The 16,805-nt window shown below is 37.2% G+C and overlaps 1 protein-coding gene across 1 annotated transcript; it reads left to right on the top strand.

Annotated features, from left to right (window-relative positions):
• The first annotated feature begins 1,755 nt into the window (after positions 1-1,755).
• On the top strand, positions 1,756-5,815 carry LOC126826865 (NFX1-type zinc finger-containing protein 1). Its single transcript, XM_050555966.2, has one exon. It carries the CDS (start codon positions 2,433-2,435, stop codon positions 5,061-5,063), a length of 2,631 nt encoding a protein of 876 aa, XP_050411923.2. The 5' UTR covers positions 1,756-2,432; the 3' UTR covers positions 5,064-5,815.
• Positions 5,816-16,805: the final 10,990 nt, after the last annotated feature.

Raw genomic sequence — 16,805 nt, 5'->3', positions numbered from 1 at the left:
TGTAATTGGAACTAAATGTTTGGTGTGAATTTGATAGTATATGTGTTTATAATTGTGTGAAATGATAAACCAAAGACATTTGGTCAGATAATTTAACTTTTATTCAATTCTATCTCCATTACATAACCTTGCAATGCCAATCATGCCAACAATTTTGAACTCTGCCGTAAACGGCATATTGATTGACTATTTTGGAAGCCGCACCCGCAAGTTGCATAGGCGTACGAGCCAGGGGGGGAGGGCAGCTGCCCCCTAACTTTCGGGCAATCTGGCTTTTCGGGCAGACGGGTAAAGTGAAAAAAAATATATATTATTTCATCTAGTTGGCAAAATAAAGTGCCCGAAATCTAAAAAACACTAATTTTACTTTTCTTTTAATTGAATATCCCGAATTTGTACTGAATTGACTATGGATTAAAACATTTTGTCTGGAGGCACTCTACTTTATGCGACATTTTTCGGGCATCGATTATTATTTGTGAATGCAGCTGCAACAGTGTGATTGGATGGTTGGAATTCAGGTCGGCATAGAGTGGGATTTTGGTTGCAAAACCATTAGATAACTTAGAGTTCCTTAAAGATTAGAGAAGCAGAAAAACGCATTTGTGGTAGTTAAATTTTCAAAATTTTCTCCGGAAGGGCGAGGCCCCCATACGATTGATTGGTTGTTGGAGGTTCAGGTCAGTCAACAAAGGTAGGCTATAATGGACCACATTGAAGTTGCTGTATTCACAGACTAAAATAGCATGAACACGCCTTTGCAGCTGTTAAATTTTCAAAATTTGCTCCCGACGTTTCCGTCCCCGTGGACTGTAAACGATTGATTGGTTGATTGGAATTAGAGTCAGCCATCTTAATTAGACTATATTAGACCATTTTGAAGAAGGTTGCTGTATGCAGTGGCTGGAATAGCAGGAAAACGCGTTTGTGGTCATCGAATTTTCCAAAATAATTGCACTCCGTTCCCAAATTAAGCATGCCTATTTTACGAATCCATTTTTTTTAAATATTTCATCGAACTGGTTTCAGTTTGTTAATTATTTATTTTATTATTTTTTTTTCAGTGTACCTTCCACAAAAATTCAACAATGGGAAACCGTCTCTGCTGTAAAAATAGAGATAAGCCAAGTCGATGCATTGAACAAACACACCAAAATCATCAACAGACAAATTCGAGAGTTTACAGAGAAACGATACCGCATGCCCCAAGTCGATATTCACCCCTTATAAGAGCGGCAAACAATCTACAAAGGACTCCAGCTGTCGTAGAAATAAATAGTAAGGGCATACATCAGAGTACTGTTCATGGAAGGGGAACGCGCACACGTTGTCCTACACCAGGCCCTGTAGAAAAAAATATAAATGAAAATAATGTTCCAGAGAAGGTCACGCGTCCAGCTCAAGTTAAAACACCGTTGCTGCAAAGTAACAAAAACCTGAAACCGAATTACCAAAGCATATCAAGCGATGTAACGCGCCAATCATTAACTTTAGAGAGCGCGAAAAACGTCAGTCAAACATTGGACCAAACACGATATCCTAAGACACCGATTTTAATGAAATTGCACAAATATAAAGAAGAAGAACCCGCTAATGTTCTCCTGTTCCTAGAACATAGTAAGATTGAAGAAATGTTGGATTTAGAAAGAGATGTAGAAACTGTCGGTCTAGCTCTGTCTGTTCTAGCAAATGCGCTTAAATGCGAGTCACTGCCTAAAATATCAAAGAATATCTTGGGTAAATTACCAAACTCCATATTGCTCACAAGTGGAGTGACTTACATCTTACAACGTGAGCAAAATACAAAGAAACTGTCTTTAGTGATCTTTGACATTCTGTTTATACTCTTGAATCTTTTTGCTAAAATTCCAGAATCAAGGCGAAACCAACATCATGTTTTGTCCCTCATATTACAAAAGATTCAAAGCCTTAAAAAAACGTCTGACGTCATTGATAATACAGTAGTGAGTCTTTTCAATCAAGTGGTCAACTTAACAAAAGTGAAGGTAAAGGCGGAAGAAAAGTTGGTTACGAGAACAGAACGTGTCAATTTGGAGGATGCTGACCCTCCTAATGACTGCCGTCAAATAGCTAAAGTGAAGGTAAAAGCGGAAGAAAAGTTGGTTACGCGAACAGAACGTGTCAATTTGGAGGATGCTGATCCTCCTAATGACTACCGTCAAATATCTCTGTTACCAACGCTTAACGATTTAAACCCAAAAATAAAACCATTTTTACGGGAGAACAAGATTAAAGGGAAGTATGACAATGTGAACCACTATCTAGATGTACAGTTTCGTTTACTGAGAGAAGATTTTATAGAAACACTCCGGAATGGTTTAGCAAATTACCAATGTCGCGTGGATCAAGGCGGGGGTCAAGATGTATATATCTATACTGGGGTCAGTGTGGTTCGACCAATCTGTTCTCGAATGGAACTTTTATATCGGCTTGAATTCGACGTTACTGAACTTGGGGATATTGACTGGGACACCTCAAAGCGTCTGACTTACGGTTCTTTGGTTTGCCTCTCATCTAACTATTTCCAGACATTTTACAATGCTACCGTGATAAACAGAGATCAACAGCTGATAAAAGAAGGGAAGATAGACGTTAGATTTGAGCATGATCTGGATGATCTTTTTGCAATGGACGGTGACAAACCTTTTGTTATGGTAGAAAACAGGGCTTTTTATGAAGCTTATAGACATGTACTTGGTGGACTGCAAAATGTAAAGATTTTACCTTTCGAAAAATATATAGTACATTGTCAGAACCATGTGGACCCACCCATCTATATTCGACAAGGTCGTGGCAGAGTATTTGATTTGCGACCTTTAATTGATGATGATATTGTGCTACAAAAAACTTGCTCTTTTAGCAGGAAATCTGGGTGTGCTGCAGCAGTAAATGTCTTGGATCCCCATGCCTGGCCACCACCAGAATTATTGAACCTAAATGAATCACAATTCAGGGCCCTTCAAACGGCTTTAACCAAAGAATTTTGTATGATTCAAGGTCCACCAGGTACAGGTAAAACTCGCGTTGGATTAAGAATAGTCAAGGCGTTACTCCATAATTCTAAAAATTGGGAAGCACCGGGTGTTCCAACAAGACCAATGTTAATTATATGTTATACAAACCATGCTTTAGATCAGTTTCTGGCGGGAATTGCTGGATTTTATGATGGTCAAATAGTTCGCGTTGGAAATAGAATTACCAACGAAAAACTTGAAAAGTATTCTTTAAAAGCCTGGAAGGACCGAGGACGAAAGGAAGGCCGATATAAGAATCTTGGTAGAGAGAGTTATAATCACGGCAGAAATACTGAATACTATCAAAATATTATAGAGCGTGCATCTCACAATGTTGATCCAGAGGGTGATGATATCATATGTGAAGACAATTTGTACCAAATTATGTTACCAAGGCACAGAACACAGCTTCAGCAAGCCTATTGTTCTGGAGATTCAGTAATTATGGAATGGCTAGGTTTGAGTAAAGTTACTGAAAACAAAGATAATGATTTTCGGCTATCCAGAAAGCAAAAAAAGACTTCCCGTCAACAAAGAAAATCAAACATTAGAATGGCGGAAGAGGACGTTAACGACGTTGATAACATTTTTGCGATTGATACCAAATCTCGCTGGCAGTTGTACAGATATTGGGTTTCGAAGGCTCGAACGAAGGTAAGGCAAAATGTTACACATCAATGTAAAGAATACTTGGAATCTTGCACCGCTCAAAAAGGTGTGATGCTTATGAAGGAAAAATTGATATTGTCAGAGGCCTCTGTTATCGCCATGACCACTACAGGGGCAGCAAAATATCAACACATACTTCAAGAGATAAATCCAAGAATAATTGTCATTGAAGAAGCAGCGGAAGTATTAGAAGGGCATGTCATTGCTGCTCTTAGTGAACAATGTGAACATCTTATTCTTATAGGAGATCACAAACAATTAAGACCGAACCCAAATGTCCACAGACTTGCTAAAGAATTTAACCTTGAAATATCGCTCTTCGAAAGAATGGTGGATAATGGTGTTCATTGTGACTGTCTTGAACTTCAGCATAGAATGCGACCTGAAATATCCAAATTACTGAAGTCCATATACCCAAAGCTAGTAGATCATCAGAGTGTATGTGGCAGACAAGATGTGAAAGGAATGGCAAATAACGTATTTTTTATAAACCATTATAACAAAGAAGATCATGATGCAGAGACAAAGAGTCGCTCCAATGTTTATGAGGCACGCTTTTTGGTAGGTTTAACTGATTACCTTTTAAAACAGGGATATGGTACACACGAGATAACGATCCTTGCAACATATTCGAGTCAAAAGCAGCAGTTGGGTAGATTGATGTCTGACGATCAGTTTAAAGGAATAACAGTCACATCGGTTGATAATTACCAAGGAGAGGAAAACGAAATCGTCATTCTGTCTTTGGTTCGGAACAACAAAGAAAGGGACGTAGGATTTTTGAAAACTGATAATAGAGTATGCGTGGCCTTGTCCAGAGCCAAGAAAGGACTTTATGTTATGGGTAACTTTGACATCCTTCGGCATAAAAGTCCATTATGGAATGAAATAATAACAACCCTGGAAAGGCATGGCGAAATAGGACAAACCCTTGTACTGAAGTGTCCAAACCATCCTAAAGGTAAAGGAATAAAGATTAACACACCTGATGATTTTGATAAAGCTGCATCTGGGGGATGCCAAAAAATATGTAAGTCTCGTTTAGATTGTGGACATGCCTGTGAGCTGCAGTGTCACCTTATTGATCTAGAGCACCGGGACTATACTTGCCGTAAACCGTGTCCTAAAACCTGCGAAGAAGGACATCGATGTCATCTAATGTGTTTCCAGGGTTGTAAAAAATGTCAAGTGTCTGTATCCAAATTTATCTCAAGATGTGGTCACTACGACCAAGTGCCTTGTCATAGGCCACCAGCACAGCACAAGTGTAGGTTTCCGTGTGAGAAAATGCTTTCATGTGGACACCAATGTGGAAATCTTTGCGGTTTTGACCACAAGTGCAATATATGTTATGTGTAGAATCTTTTGCAAAGACAGTCATGTCCCATGTTGTGAATGGAAATTTTTTTAAAATGTCACAAATTGGTAAAACAATAATTGTATGTTTTACAAACATTTTCACTGCGGTAAGACCGTTCGCCAAATCTTAGGTGAATTCACGGTCCGTTAACAAGAGACATTATTTAAATATGCACAATAATAAGTGATACATTATTATTTGAAGTGAATGGGGCAATCTTCATAATTCCCTGTACAATTTTAACAGATAATTACTTTTTAATTCACTATTCTAATTCACTTTAGCTTTTGCCATCATTAATCATTATCTATTATATAAGTATAAAACAGGACACTTTCTATCGTGTAAAATACCGAATTTGTCCAATCTATTAGTAACAGAAAGTCGTTCTATTGGGAGAGACGAAACGTATGAAAGATAGGGCATCAAACCATTTAGAAAATTAAATGTACATTATATAAGAGATAAATCTGAATATTGCAGGTCTTTATTTTGACTTCAAATGTTATATAAACTATTATTTAGACATATATTTATATGGCAAGCCTCGCTAAACAACTCTCTAAACCACAGGATGACCGAGGTTTAAACGGATCGAAACACGATCGACAATTTCATTTAATTTAAAATGGATAATCTAGAAATAGTACCGATTGTCAAGTACCTATGCCACGATAATAAACAATCTCCGCTACATCTCCAAACAGTGGTAATTTCGCTCAGAATAAAATAATTTTAATACAATTTTCAATATGTTAATTTTTTATGATCTATTTTTGAACTATTATATCAAGAACGAACCGCTCCCCTTATCCAAATCTTACATAGTGAATCTTTAAAGATATTTGGAATTTGACGTGGGTATTTCAGGTAGATTAGTACATGTTGATAAACGAGTATTAAAATCAAACACAGTAAAGGCCCAAAATATCGCCAAGATTGCTTAGCCGTGCCTATGTGCAATAAGTCACATGGGAAGCTTGATAACCACATTTTTACGACCTTGTTATCAAGATAGTGCAGCAATCAGTTTGGAAACCTGTAATCAATCAAAATAGAACTTTGGATAATTGCTCGTGATTATGATTAGTGCACCTATCTAAAACGCTATTACCCAGATATTCACCAAAAAAACTTTTATATTTACTTCGCATATTAAATGCAATATAACTTTGACAGGTAATCTGAAAAAACCAATTAAGTCAAAATTTGGTGAAAATTGACTTAGACCCTTATTTGGACTTATTTCAGCCTCCACTGAAAAGGCTTCTAATTATCTTCATCTACAAAGCCAAAATAAAATTTGTTTTATATTCAGTAGCTTAATCCTGAAACAAAACAATTTTCCCTTGTTTTCTCTAATTTGCATTCAACAGACTTAATGGATTTTTTCCAGAGGTCGGATTGCATATGGATTTAAATATTTAAACAGTAATATACCATAAGCAACTGTCAAGCATGTGGTTAGAGTTTGTTTGGAGGTTTTATATACAGGTCATTTTTTAAAAAAAATTAGTACGTGCTTAGGGCATCGTGGGAAGGGGGTGCCATAGAATATCTGCATTGTTTGTTTGATGACATATTTAAAACATTTTACTTAGTTTTTCGTTGTTTTCTTACTGTTATCTGCCCTAAGCACGTAAATATATTGCTTAATGGTTAATCCAGCTCTGAAAGATGACTATATACCGTGTTTATGTTTATGAATGGATATTGTCTAGATTTCTTGAAATTGTAAAGCAATCTTGTCAAAGTAATACTGTGACAAATACATTTTCATGCATTTAAATTATTGTAAATATTCGGAATTACCTCAAACAAATGAAAGGGGTACGTTTACGTGCACATCACTGTGTACATGGGACCTCAGGTTCTCGTCCCACCCGAACGACTAGACAATGTTCCTTTCAGGCCCTCGGGCCTGCTCCATTGACACAGGGAAACCGTCCCGGGAGGCCTAATGGTTAGGGAGCCAGCGTTTTATTCGCCGAGCCAGCGCGGCTCCCTACATAAAACAAATGATTCAGCATTGAAATTTAAAATAATATACATGTATACTCTAAAAATAATGATATATTTATGCAGATTATTTACATTTGAGATTAAAAAATATACTGTTATAATTCAGAATTATATACTAAGCAGCGAAAGAAACGTCAGGTTGGTATGTTACTCTGAAGTTGCCAAATGTTTTTAAACGCCCACATTTAGATGTGGACGTATATTGTTGTCGCCCCTGTCTGTTCGGACGTCCGGACGTCCGTCCACAAGTGTTTGTATAGATTTAGAAGTATAGATTTATCTCCCTAAGATCTCGGCTCCTTTCGATATTGGCATGTATCGGACCGTTACTGCATGGATTGTGGCCCCTGATTGTACGAAAAATCGCGTTTTTAGCTTGTGGACACTATAAAGGTCACAATTTTTATCCGATTTTGTTGAAACTTGAAATGTAAGTTTATAAAAGATCTCGGTTCCTTTCGATATTCGCGCATATCGGGCCGTAAATTCCTGAATTATGGACCTTGGTTGTACGAAAAATCGCGTTTTTAGCTTGTGGACCCTAAAGAGGTCATCATTTTTATCCGATTTTAAACACTGTTTCAATATATCCCCGTTACACCCTAAGGATGGTTCAGTTCGAATTTCGTGAAAATCGGCCCAAAACTGACAGACAAAATGGCCGCCTTTCGTACTCAAATAGCGTAAAACTATGGTATATCAAGGTTGTGGACCTTCTAGAGGTCACAATTGTCTTCTGATTATGGTGAAACTTCTTGAAAATCGGCCCAAAATTGACAGACAAAATGGCTGCCCCTCGTACTCAAATAGCGTAAAAATATGGTATATCAAGGTTGTGGACCTTCTAGAGGTCACAATTTTCTTCTGATTTTGATGAAACTTAAAATGTAAGTTTATAACCCAAAGATCTCAGATCCTTTCGATATTTGCGCATATCGGACAGTGACTTCCTGAGTTATGGTCCATGATTGTACAGAAAATCGCGTTTTAGCTTGTGGAGACTATAGCGGTCCTATTTTTTATCCGATTTTAAAAAAAACGTTTGAATACATCACCGTTACACCCTAAAGGTGGTTGAGTTCGATTTTCGTAAAAAAGGGACTAATACTGACAGACAAAATGGCCGCCCCTCGTACTCAAATAGCGCACAAAATATGGTATATCAATGTTGTGGACATTCTAGAGGTCATAATTTTCTTCTGATTTTGATGAAACCTGAAATGTAAGTTTATAACCAAAAGGTCTTGGTTCTTTTTGATATTCGCGCATAAAGGATAGTAACTTCCTGAATTATGGCTCCTGATTGTTCGAAAAATCGCATTTTTAGCGTGCGGATTCTCTAGGATTCAGTTTCTATTCCGATTTTAAAAACCGTTTAAATATATCATCATTCCACCATAATGAAGGTTGAATTCGAATTTCGTGAAAATCGAGATGAAACTGCCCGACAAAATGACCGCTCTTGTGTAAACGTATGCAATACGAAAGTTGTGGGCCCTCTAGAGGTCACAATTTTTATCCCATTTTGATGAAACTTAAAACATATCTTTATTTCCCACAGATCTCAATCTCTTTCGATATTTGCACATTTCAGACAATAACTTTCTGGATTATTGTCCCTGATTGTACAAAAAATCCCGTTTGTTTTTAGCTTGTTCTGTATCCATCTCTTGCAAAATGTGGGCGTATCCTGCCTGGCAGCCGCTGGTTATTGTACGTTTGTGACCATATCTCCAACTTAACCTGAACAATAAGACTCCCAAACACAGAATTGAACCCAGGAAATGTTCTCAAAATCACAACCTGACTTCTGAGATGGTAATGTGTTCTCCGTGATTTTCATGTAACTCACACTGCACGTGCTGTTCACCGGGACCACTGACCAGCCCTATAAAATGCACCCCCACACCTGGTTGAATCATTCACACTACAACGTCAGCAGCATGCCACGACTCACGACAGCTCAGAGGAACCAGGCGCTTGTTAGACTCGACGCTGACCATACTGTCACAGCCGTTGCCAATCACTTCCAGGTCAATGTTCGGATCAACTACAGGCTTCAGCAACGCTTTCGGGCCACCAACACCACGGATGATCGCCCCCGAACTGATAGACCAAGGGTAACCACAAGGCGACAAGACCGCCATGTTGTGCGACAGCACGTGCAGAATCCCTTCACACAGGCATCTGAGACAGCACGTCAGACAGTGGGAACACACGGAAGACCCATCAGTACCGATACAGTGCGCCGACGACTCACAAGAGAGAACATCCATTGCCGTAGACCTTACCGGTGACCGACGTGAACGTCTACAGTTTGCTCAAAAACACCAGAAATGGCGACACGGGCTATGGGGAACTGTTCTGTTCAGAGATGAGAGTCGGTATTGCGTATCAACTGAAGATGGCAGGGCCAGAATATGGCGTGGACGTGGCCAGCGTTATTCTGACCAAATTGATCAGTCTGAATGTGTCATGGAATGAGACTCATGGGAAGGCCTAAGCATAATGGTTTTGGGTGGAATCGACCTGAACCAGAGAGTGGGTCATGTGGTGGTCCAGGGAGAGGAGGTGGCATCACAGAAGTGCGCTACATCGTGAACGCTCTAACGCCAAAAGTTATCATCCAATTGTTTTAAAATTGGTATATGTTGTTTACATTAGTGAGATAAAGAATCCTATTTACTTTCAATAATTTCCATTTATTACGTCTAGAGTTATGGCCCTTGTTTCACTTTGTTGAACCTTGTGAACGCTCTAATTCTAAAAGTTAACATACGATCTTTGTGAAATTTATATGCATTATTTAAATTAGTGAAACGAAGAAGCCTATTGAATTTCAGCAATTTCCGTTTATTACGTCTAGATTTATGGCCCTTGTTTCACTTTATTGAACCTTGTGAACGCTCTAACACCAAAAGTTATCATCCGATCTTTCTGAAATTTATATGCATTATTTAGATTACTGAAACGAAGAAGCCTATTGAATTTCGGCAATTTCAGTTTATTACGTCTAGAGTTATGGCCCTTGTTTCACTTTATTGATCCCTGTGAACGCTCTCACGTCAAAAGTTATCATCCGATCTTTCTGAAATTTATATGCATTATTTAGATTGCTGAAACGAAGAAGCCTATTGAATTTCAGCAATTCCCGTTTATTGCGTCTAGAGTTATGGCCCTTGTTTCACTTTATTGATCCTTGTGAACACTCTAACGTCAAAAGTTAACATCTGATCTTTCTGAAATTTATATGCATTATTTAGATTACTGAAACGAAGAAGCCTATTGAATTTCAGCAATTTCCGTTTATTACGTTTCACTTTATTGAACCTTGTGAACGCTCCAACGCCAAAAGTTATTATTCGATCTTTGTGAAATTTATATGCATTATTTAGATTAGTGAAACGGAGAAGCCTATTGAATTTCGGCAATTTGCGTTTATTACGTCTAGAGTTATGGCCCTTGTTTCACTTTATTGATCATTGTGGACGCTCTAACGCAAAAAGTTATCACCAGATCTTTGTGAAATTTATATGCATGATTTAAATTAGTGAAACGAAAAAGCCTAATGAATTTCAGCAATTTACAATAATTACTTCTAGAGTTATTTCCCTTGTTTCACTTTGTTAAACCTTGTTAATGCTCGATTGATGATAGTTATCATCCGATATGTATGAAATTTATATGCATCATTTAAATTTGTGAAATAGATCTATTGAATTTCAGCAGTTTCCGTCAATAATTTCTAGAGTTATGGCAATTGTGAACGTTTGAATGACAAAGGTGATCATGTGATCTGTATGAAATTTTTATGCATTATTTAAATTAGTAAAACGAAAAAGCCTGTCAAATTTCAACAATTTCTGTAGATTACTTCCAGAGTTGAGACCCTTGTTTCAGTTTGTAGAACCTTGTTAACCCTCAAACGACAAAATTTATAATCTGATCTGTATGAAACTGTCTTGTAAAGGCCCCCAATTACCTACAAAGGAATAAATATGCGACAACCCTTGATGACCGCTAGGACGATGTAGCTGCTGTGGGCGAATGTTTTGTTGCCTGGCAACCTATCTTTACATTTTATATATCATAGCTATTCCTAATTTTTATAAATGATCTCCCACTCAATATTGAATCAAGTCAGATAGATTTGTTTGCTGATGACAGTACCCTGCATTGTTCACACAAAGATATTTTATCCATCGCCAAAAATCTCCAAAATGATCTCTATTTGGTTGCTGAATGGTGTGAAAACAATGGGATGGTAATCAATCCTTCGAAAACAAAATCAATGCTGATTTCAACAAAACACAAAAGAAATCAGAAAAACCTAACTTTATCTCTCCATGGTGAGAAAATTGAGACGGTTACTACCGCAAAATTACTTGGAATTCAAATTGACCAAGACCTTAATTGGGAAGCACAGATAGCAGATATGTCTAAAAAACTTGCATCAAAAATATTTCTCCTAAATAAGATAAAAGATCATTTACCTTACGAGACAAGAATTTTGTTTTATAACAGTTACATACTACCAATATTTGATTATTGCTCTATTATTTGGGGAAATGCTACCAAAAGTAGATTAGACATTCTTTTAAAATTACAAAAGAGGGCAGCAAGAGCTATTCTTGATGCACCGATTGAAACTCCGTCCACCTCTTTATTTACTAAACTCGGTTGGCTTACCCTTACACAGAGGATTCTTTACAATAAAATTGTCTTATCATTCAAAATTATTACATTTAATACTCCACTTTATCTAAATTTCCATTTTTTTGAAAAATCTCTTGTTTCCAAAACGGATATCTTGCTCCGTTCACAGACCAGTAAATCTCTTTTTCTTCAAAAATGCAAAACGGAATCCATGAAACGTACTTTTCATTATTCTGCATGTCTTTTATGGAACAATCTGCCTTTTGATATAAAGATGTGTAAAAATGTTGAAAATTTTAAGATTAAACTGAAAACTCATCTATTTTGCACACTGTAGGAACCATAATATTCAACTGATGACATACTTATTATTTTTAACTTGCAACTGCACTCTATTTTATTTTGTGTGTAATTATAGTGTTCTTCCTATATTCTACTTGTATAATGTATATGTTTTGTAGTTTGGGAGTGACTTATCAAACTTCCCACTTTAAAATGCTATTGCATTTCTAATGATTTTAAATCTATCCTGATATTACATGTATATATGTCTTTGTAGTTTAGGAGGGACCTATGGAAGATTAGTTTTTTTTTTGCAAACTAAATACGTTGCCTCATTAAATAAAGTTTTTATTATTATTATTATTATTATACATAGATACAAGCAAAGTAAAGATTACAATACTAAAGTCATTCTCAAACCCTAGCCATATATGGTTAGTGAAAATTTACTGGAGAAATTTCCCACAAGATATCTGTTATCAACCTCGAATTGAATGTGTACCACATTATGACTCTTTTTTATGTAACAATATGCCACTCATTCGTTACAAGCATAGTATAGATTACAATACTAAAGTCATTCCCAAGCCCTAGCCAGTCAGACTCGCTTGGTGAGTCTGCTGATAAAAATTGCTACATCTTTTCTCTTCTAGAATCTGTCTGCTGTCCTACGAATTCTCAAATGTGCGATAGTTTTGTAGCTTTGGGTTTTGGACCTTCAATTATCTAATTGGTCAAATATGATGTGAATAATCAGAGAGATTCGTTATTGGAACCAAAAGACGTCGAAACCCAACCTTATTATGGATAGTGGAAATTTACTGAAGAATGTGACTGTATGCCACTCATTCGCTAACTTGATTTAAGTACATGTGAATCTAATAACTTTCCAAAGATACTAATTAATACAATATAATGCCATCATTAATTTCAAGAGCAAAAATTCTAGCAATATTGCTACAACAATCTGCCATATTATACGACCTCGTAATTAAAATAGTTTTCCCAGAAATTGAAATTGAAACTAAGAAATGTTGCATAATTATCAACAGATTTACTTACACTGAAAATTGAGTTTGAGTTATTATTAACTATATTTTATATAACTAAATTAAGACCCATTCCACTCTTCGTGATGTCTTAGGATAGTAGAGTTACCACTTAGGACTTCCGTAGTTTTATCGAATTAGGGCACTAGAGCCTCGTTCGTATTTGTTGACTCGTTCTCGTTCCTGTCGTCTGCTACACCGAAGCGGTGGTAGATAATCATCTCGCCCCTTTTACAGGTATGGCAACTGATGTTAAGAAAATTCCGATAAACAATTTACCAGATGTAAATATTGTCCCACAGAACGCGAGAAAAGTCAATTATGCCCATAAACATGTTAATTTAGCGTTGCTACTAGTGCAAGGGATGGAGACTGATGGTGGAACAAAAATTATAGACCAAGCTGGAAATCAAGTCGTGGTGAAGTCTAATGACCCTAGACTTCATAGGAATCTCACCATCAACGAATTCAGATTGGCTTTCTCGCGTTATAAGAATGTCATATGTGAGAAAGAACCAGAGCGCAGAAAAGAACTAGACGGGTATGCGGGCCTTATTGATAGTCTATTCCTGCAGTTTGGTAGTTCCCATTTCTACGAGTACAACAAGGCTTTCTCTTGAGGCTTTTTGCTTGTATCAAGAGCATGTCCTGTGATCGCGGTCAGAGTTCCCCGCATGTACCTGGCTTCTGTCCCCTAGTCGTATCTAACTCAACTTTTTCCAATACTCCGTAGAGCGGCTATGGTACCAACGAAAAATTTAGAAGACCAACTTCAAAATTTCATAAACATGGTAGATCCAGACTTTTTCATAACGGGAAAGAAATTTGTAACAATTTTAATTCTGTTCGATGCTCATTCACTCATGTTAACTTCACTAAAATGTTACATATATATATATGCAGCAGATGTCGTTCCAGCAACCACTCAACCAACGTTTGTGTAAGAAATAAAGACGCAGAATAAATGTTAAAACTAAAGCTTACAGTTGATTTTTGTCCATAACTACATAACCTTGAGTACGAATTTTAAACAATATGTATCCCGAATTCCCGGAACAAATTATATCTTTAAGGCGACTACCCCTATCAACATTGCTGCTCTGGAATTGGAATCACAGAACCACCCTGATAAACATTTTACTGCTGTGATCATAAATGGTCTGAAGCATGGTTTTGACACAGGATTTACCTCCCTCCCCTCAAAACGTTATGTGTGTAAAAATCTCTTGTCAGCCAGGAATCAACCTGAACATTCTTGCATGAACGAGTATGGAAGAGGGGTCATACTCAACAAAACAGACATTGTAGATGCCTTTAAGCCGCTCCCTATATCACCTGACTTGTGGGCCTATCATGGTGTGATGTGGGAAGGACAATACTATTTCTTTATGAGGTTGTGTTTTGGATCACGCAGTAGTCCAAAAATATTTTCTCTCCTTTCCAAGCCATACACCGTTAATTATGGCCTAGTATATCTTTTGTATTTGCTTGATGATTTTCTGTTAATTAGTAGTACGTCATCATATGGTGCAAAACCTGTACAAACATTGAAAAATGGTTTAGGAGTCTAGATATCCCTATACATCCCAACAAAACCATGGAACCTGCTATGACTTTTTCTAGGTATAGACCTTGATAGCATTAGGATGAAAGCTTCCGTATCCCTTTTAAGACAAGGTGGAATAAATTTTGTGCATCCTGAAATCATTTTCCTCACTTAATAAGGTCACGAAAAGAGAGCTGCTTAGCCTACTCGGGCATCTAAGCGTTATACCAGGAAGAAGCTTTGTCTTATACCTATTGTCTTTAGTATCAGTGGTTAAGGAGTTGCACCATCACATATACCTTAATGTGGTTTGTCGACGTGATAGACTTTTTAGAACTCTGGAATGCCAAATCGTTTTTTTCCATGACCTATTTATTGTAGAATCGGCCGATATAGATCTATACACAGATGCTAGTGGCAGTAAAGGATATGGTGGTTATTTCAGTCGGAGTTGGTTTTCTTGTGCGTGGCCTAACGATCTTTTTTTTTTAGAACAGAATGACATGTACATCGCTTTCATGGAACTTGTACCTATTGACCCCCATATTAACATATCAATGTCAGACGTGAATTTTATGTCATTAGATAATTTTGAGTCTTCAGACAAGGGGTGACTATATCTATTAACCGAGTTAGAAACTCGCCACAATTATGCCCAGTAGCTATTATGCAGAATTATTTAATTCTTAGAAACAGCAGTGGCGCATTAAGCGAGGATCCTCCATTTGTTAGCAGCAAGGTACGGGCCTAGGCAGGTCTTTATTTATAAATATTTTAAAGGAAGCTCTTAACAACTTGGGTTTTCAATCAAATGAATATAATGGGCACAGCTTCAGAATAGCAGCGGCCATGACAGCGCCACAGCGGCCAGAGCCCAAGTGCCAAACCACCTCACCAAACCTATGGGGGAGATGGTCATCTGAATGCTTCCAGAAATACATTAGAACAGATGCCAAGTCTATAGATACACAAGAGAAAATGGGCTTATGTAACTGGTGTATAATTTTTCAGGGTCAGACCACGATTATTCTCATCTGTATTCAGTAGTCAGTAAAAGTTAATTTATTTAAGGATACTTTATATGTAGTAAATTATCTCTACAACTATTTTTGGGAGCTTTCATTACAGGTCTTAGGGTTCACTCGTGTTCCCTCATCAACCTGCAATTCCATTTGGCATTTAATTAAGCCGTAGCTTAATTCTTTTTCCCTCAAAAATATATCATAATTATCTTAACACTTTGGCTCATAGTTTTATCTGACAAAATTTACAACCCGAGCTTTCTTCATCCGAAGTTAAAATCCTATAGCAACCATGGCCCCGAAATCAACTCCTACTCAGATTCCGCAGTTGTCCTACTTACAACTGCCTTATACTCATGCTCTCAGCTCCTCTCATGTGCTGCCTTTTCAGTTTCGCAACGAAACTGCCATCAAGAGAAACAAAATTTCTACTGCCTAGCCGTCCGTTGCCCCAGCTCGGTACGACCATGAGTGGACTCCCTTATTGCCAAAGATGTTATTGTGATTAAATGTGTAATTTATATAATTGTTAATATTATATGTTGATATTTATTAAACCTGTTTCAATCAAATATGCGTTAACGTTAATTTGATGTTATTTAAATAAAGATTTATTTATCTATTGTTTGTTATCATTAGTGCTATAATTAGTACTTCAGTAACGAATATTGATTTGTGACATACAGGCCTGTACCAAAAACAGATAGCGAGACAAGAAAACAGAAGCTTGTTCACCTGATTGTTTATCTCGGTTCTAATGTTTGAAGTTTATAAAGAATTCCTGCAGAATCCTAATTACAAACAAACCTCTCAAAAGCTCTGAATACGACGTTTCTATTTCCAAGATAGGTTCACGGATTTACTGACAAGGGTAACAGATGATAGTGTTTATTCAACGCGGCAACGGCAGGAAACAGTGCCTTAAGTCGGTGATATTGAACCAGAGCACCCGATTGATTTCCTCAACTCGTGATTGTCTCGTCCCTCTATTTCACGTTCAAAAATCCTAGACTTCTTGTTTGCAAACCCCACGCTCTCAGTCTTCTGGCCCAGGAACTGCAATTTTACACTTTCACAGGAAGGAGGATTTGCCCAAATCCACCCGAAGTCTACCGACATTCCAAGTCGATCACATATTTTAAGACTGTACTTTGTAATTTGAAC

This window comes from Patella vulgata, chromosome 1 (genome assembly GCF_932274485.2).
Source record: "Patella vulgata chromosome 1, xgPatVulg1.2, whole genome shotgun sequence".
Classification (NCBI taxonomy): domain Eukaryota; kingdom Metazoa; phylum Mollusca; class Gastropoda; family Patellidae; genus Patella; species Patella vulgata.
The sequence above is the reverse complement of the archived record's forward strand: the minus strand, read 5'-3'. Positions and strand labels throughout refer to the sequence as shown.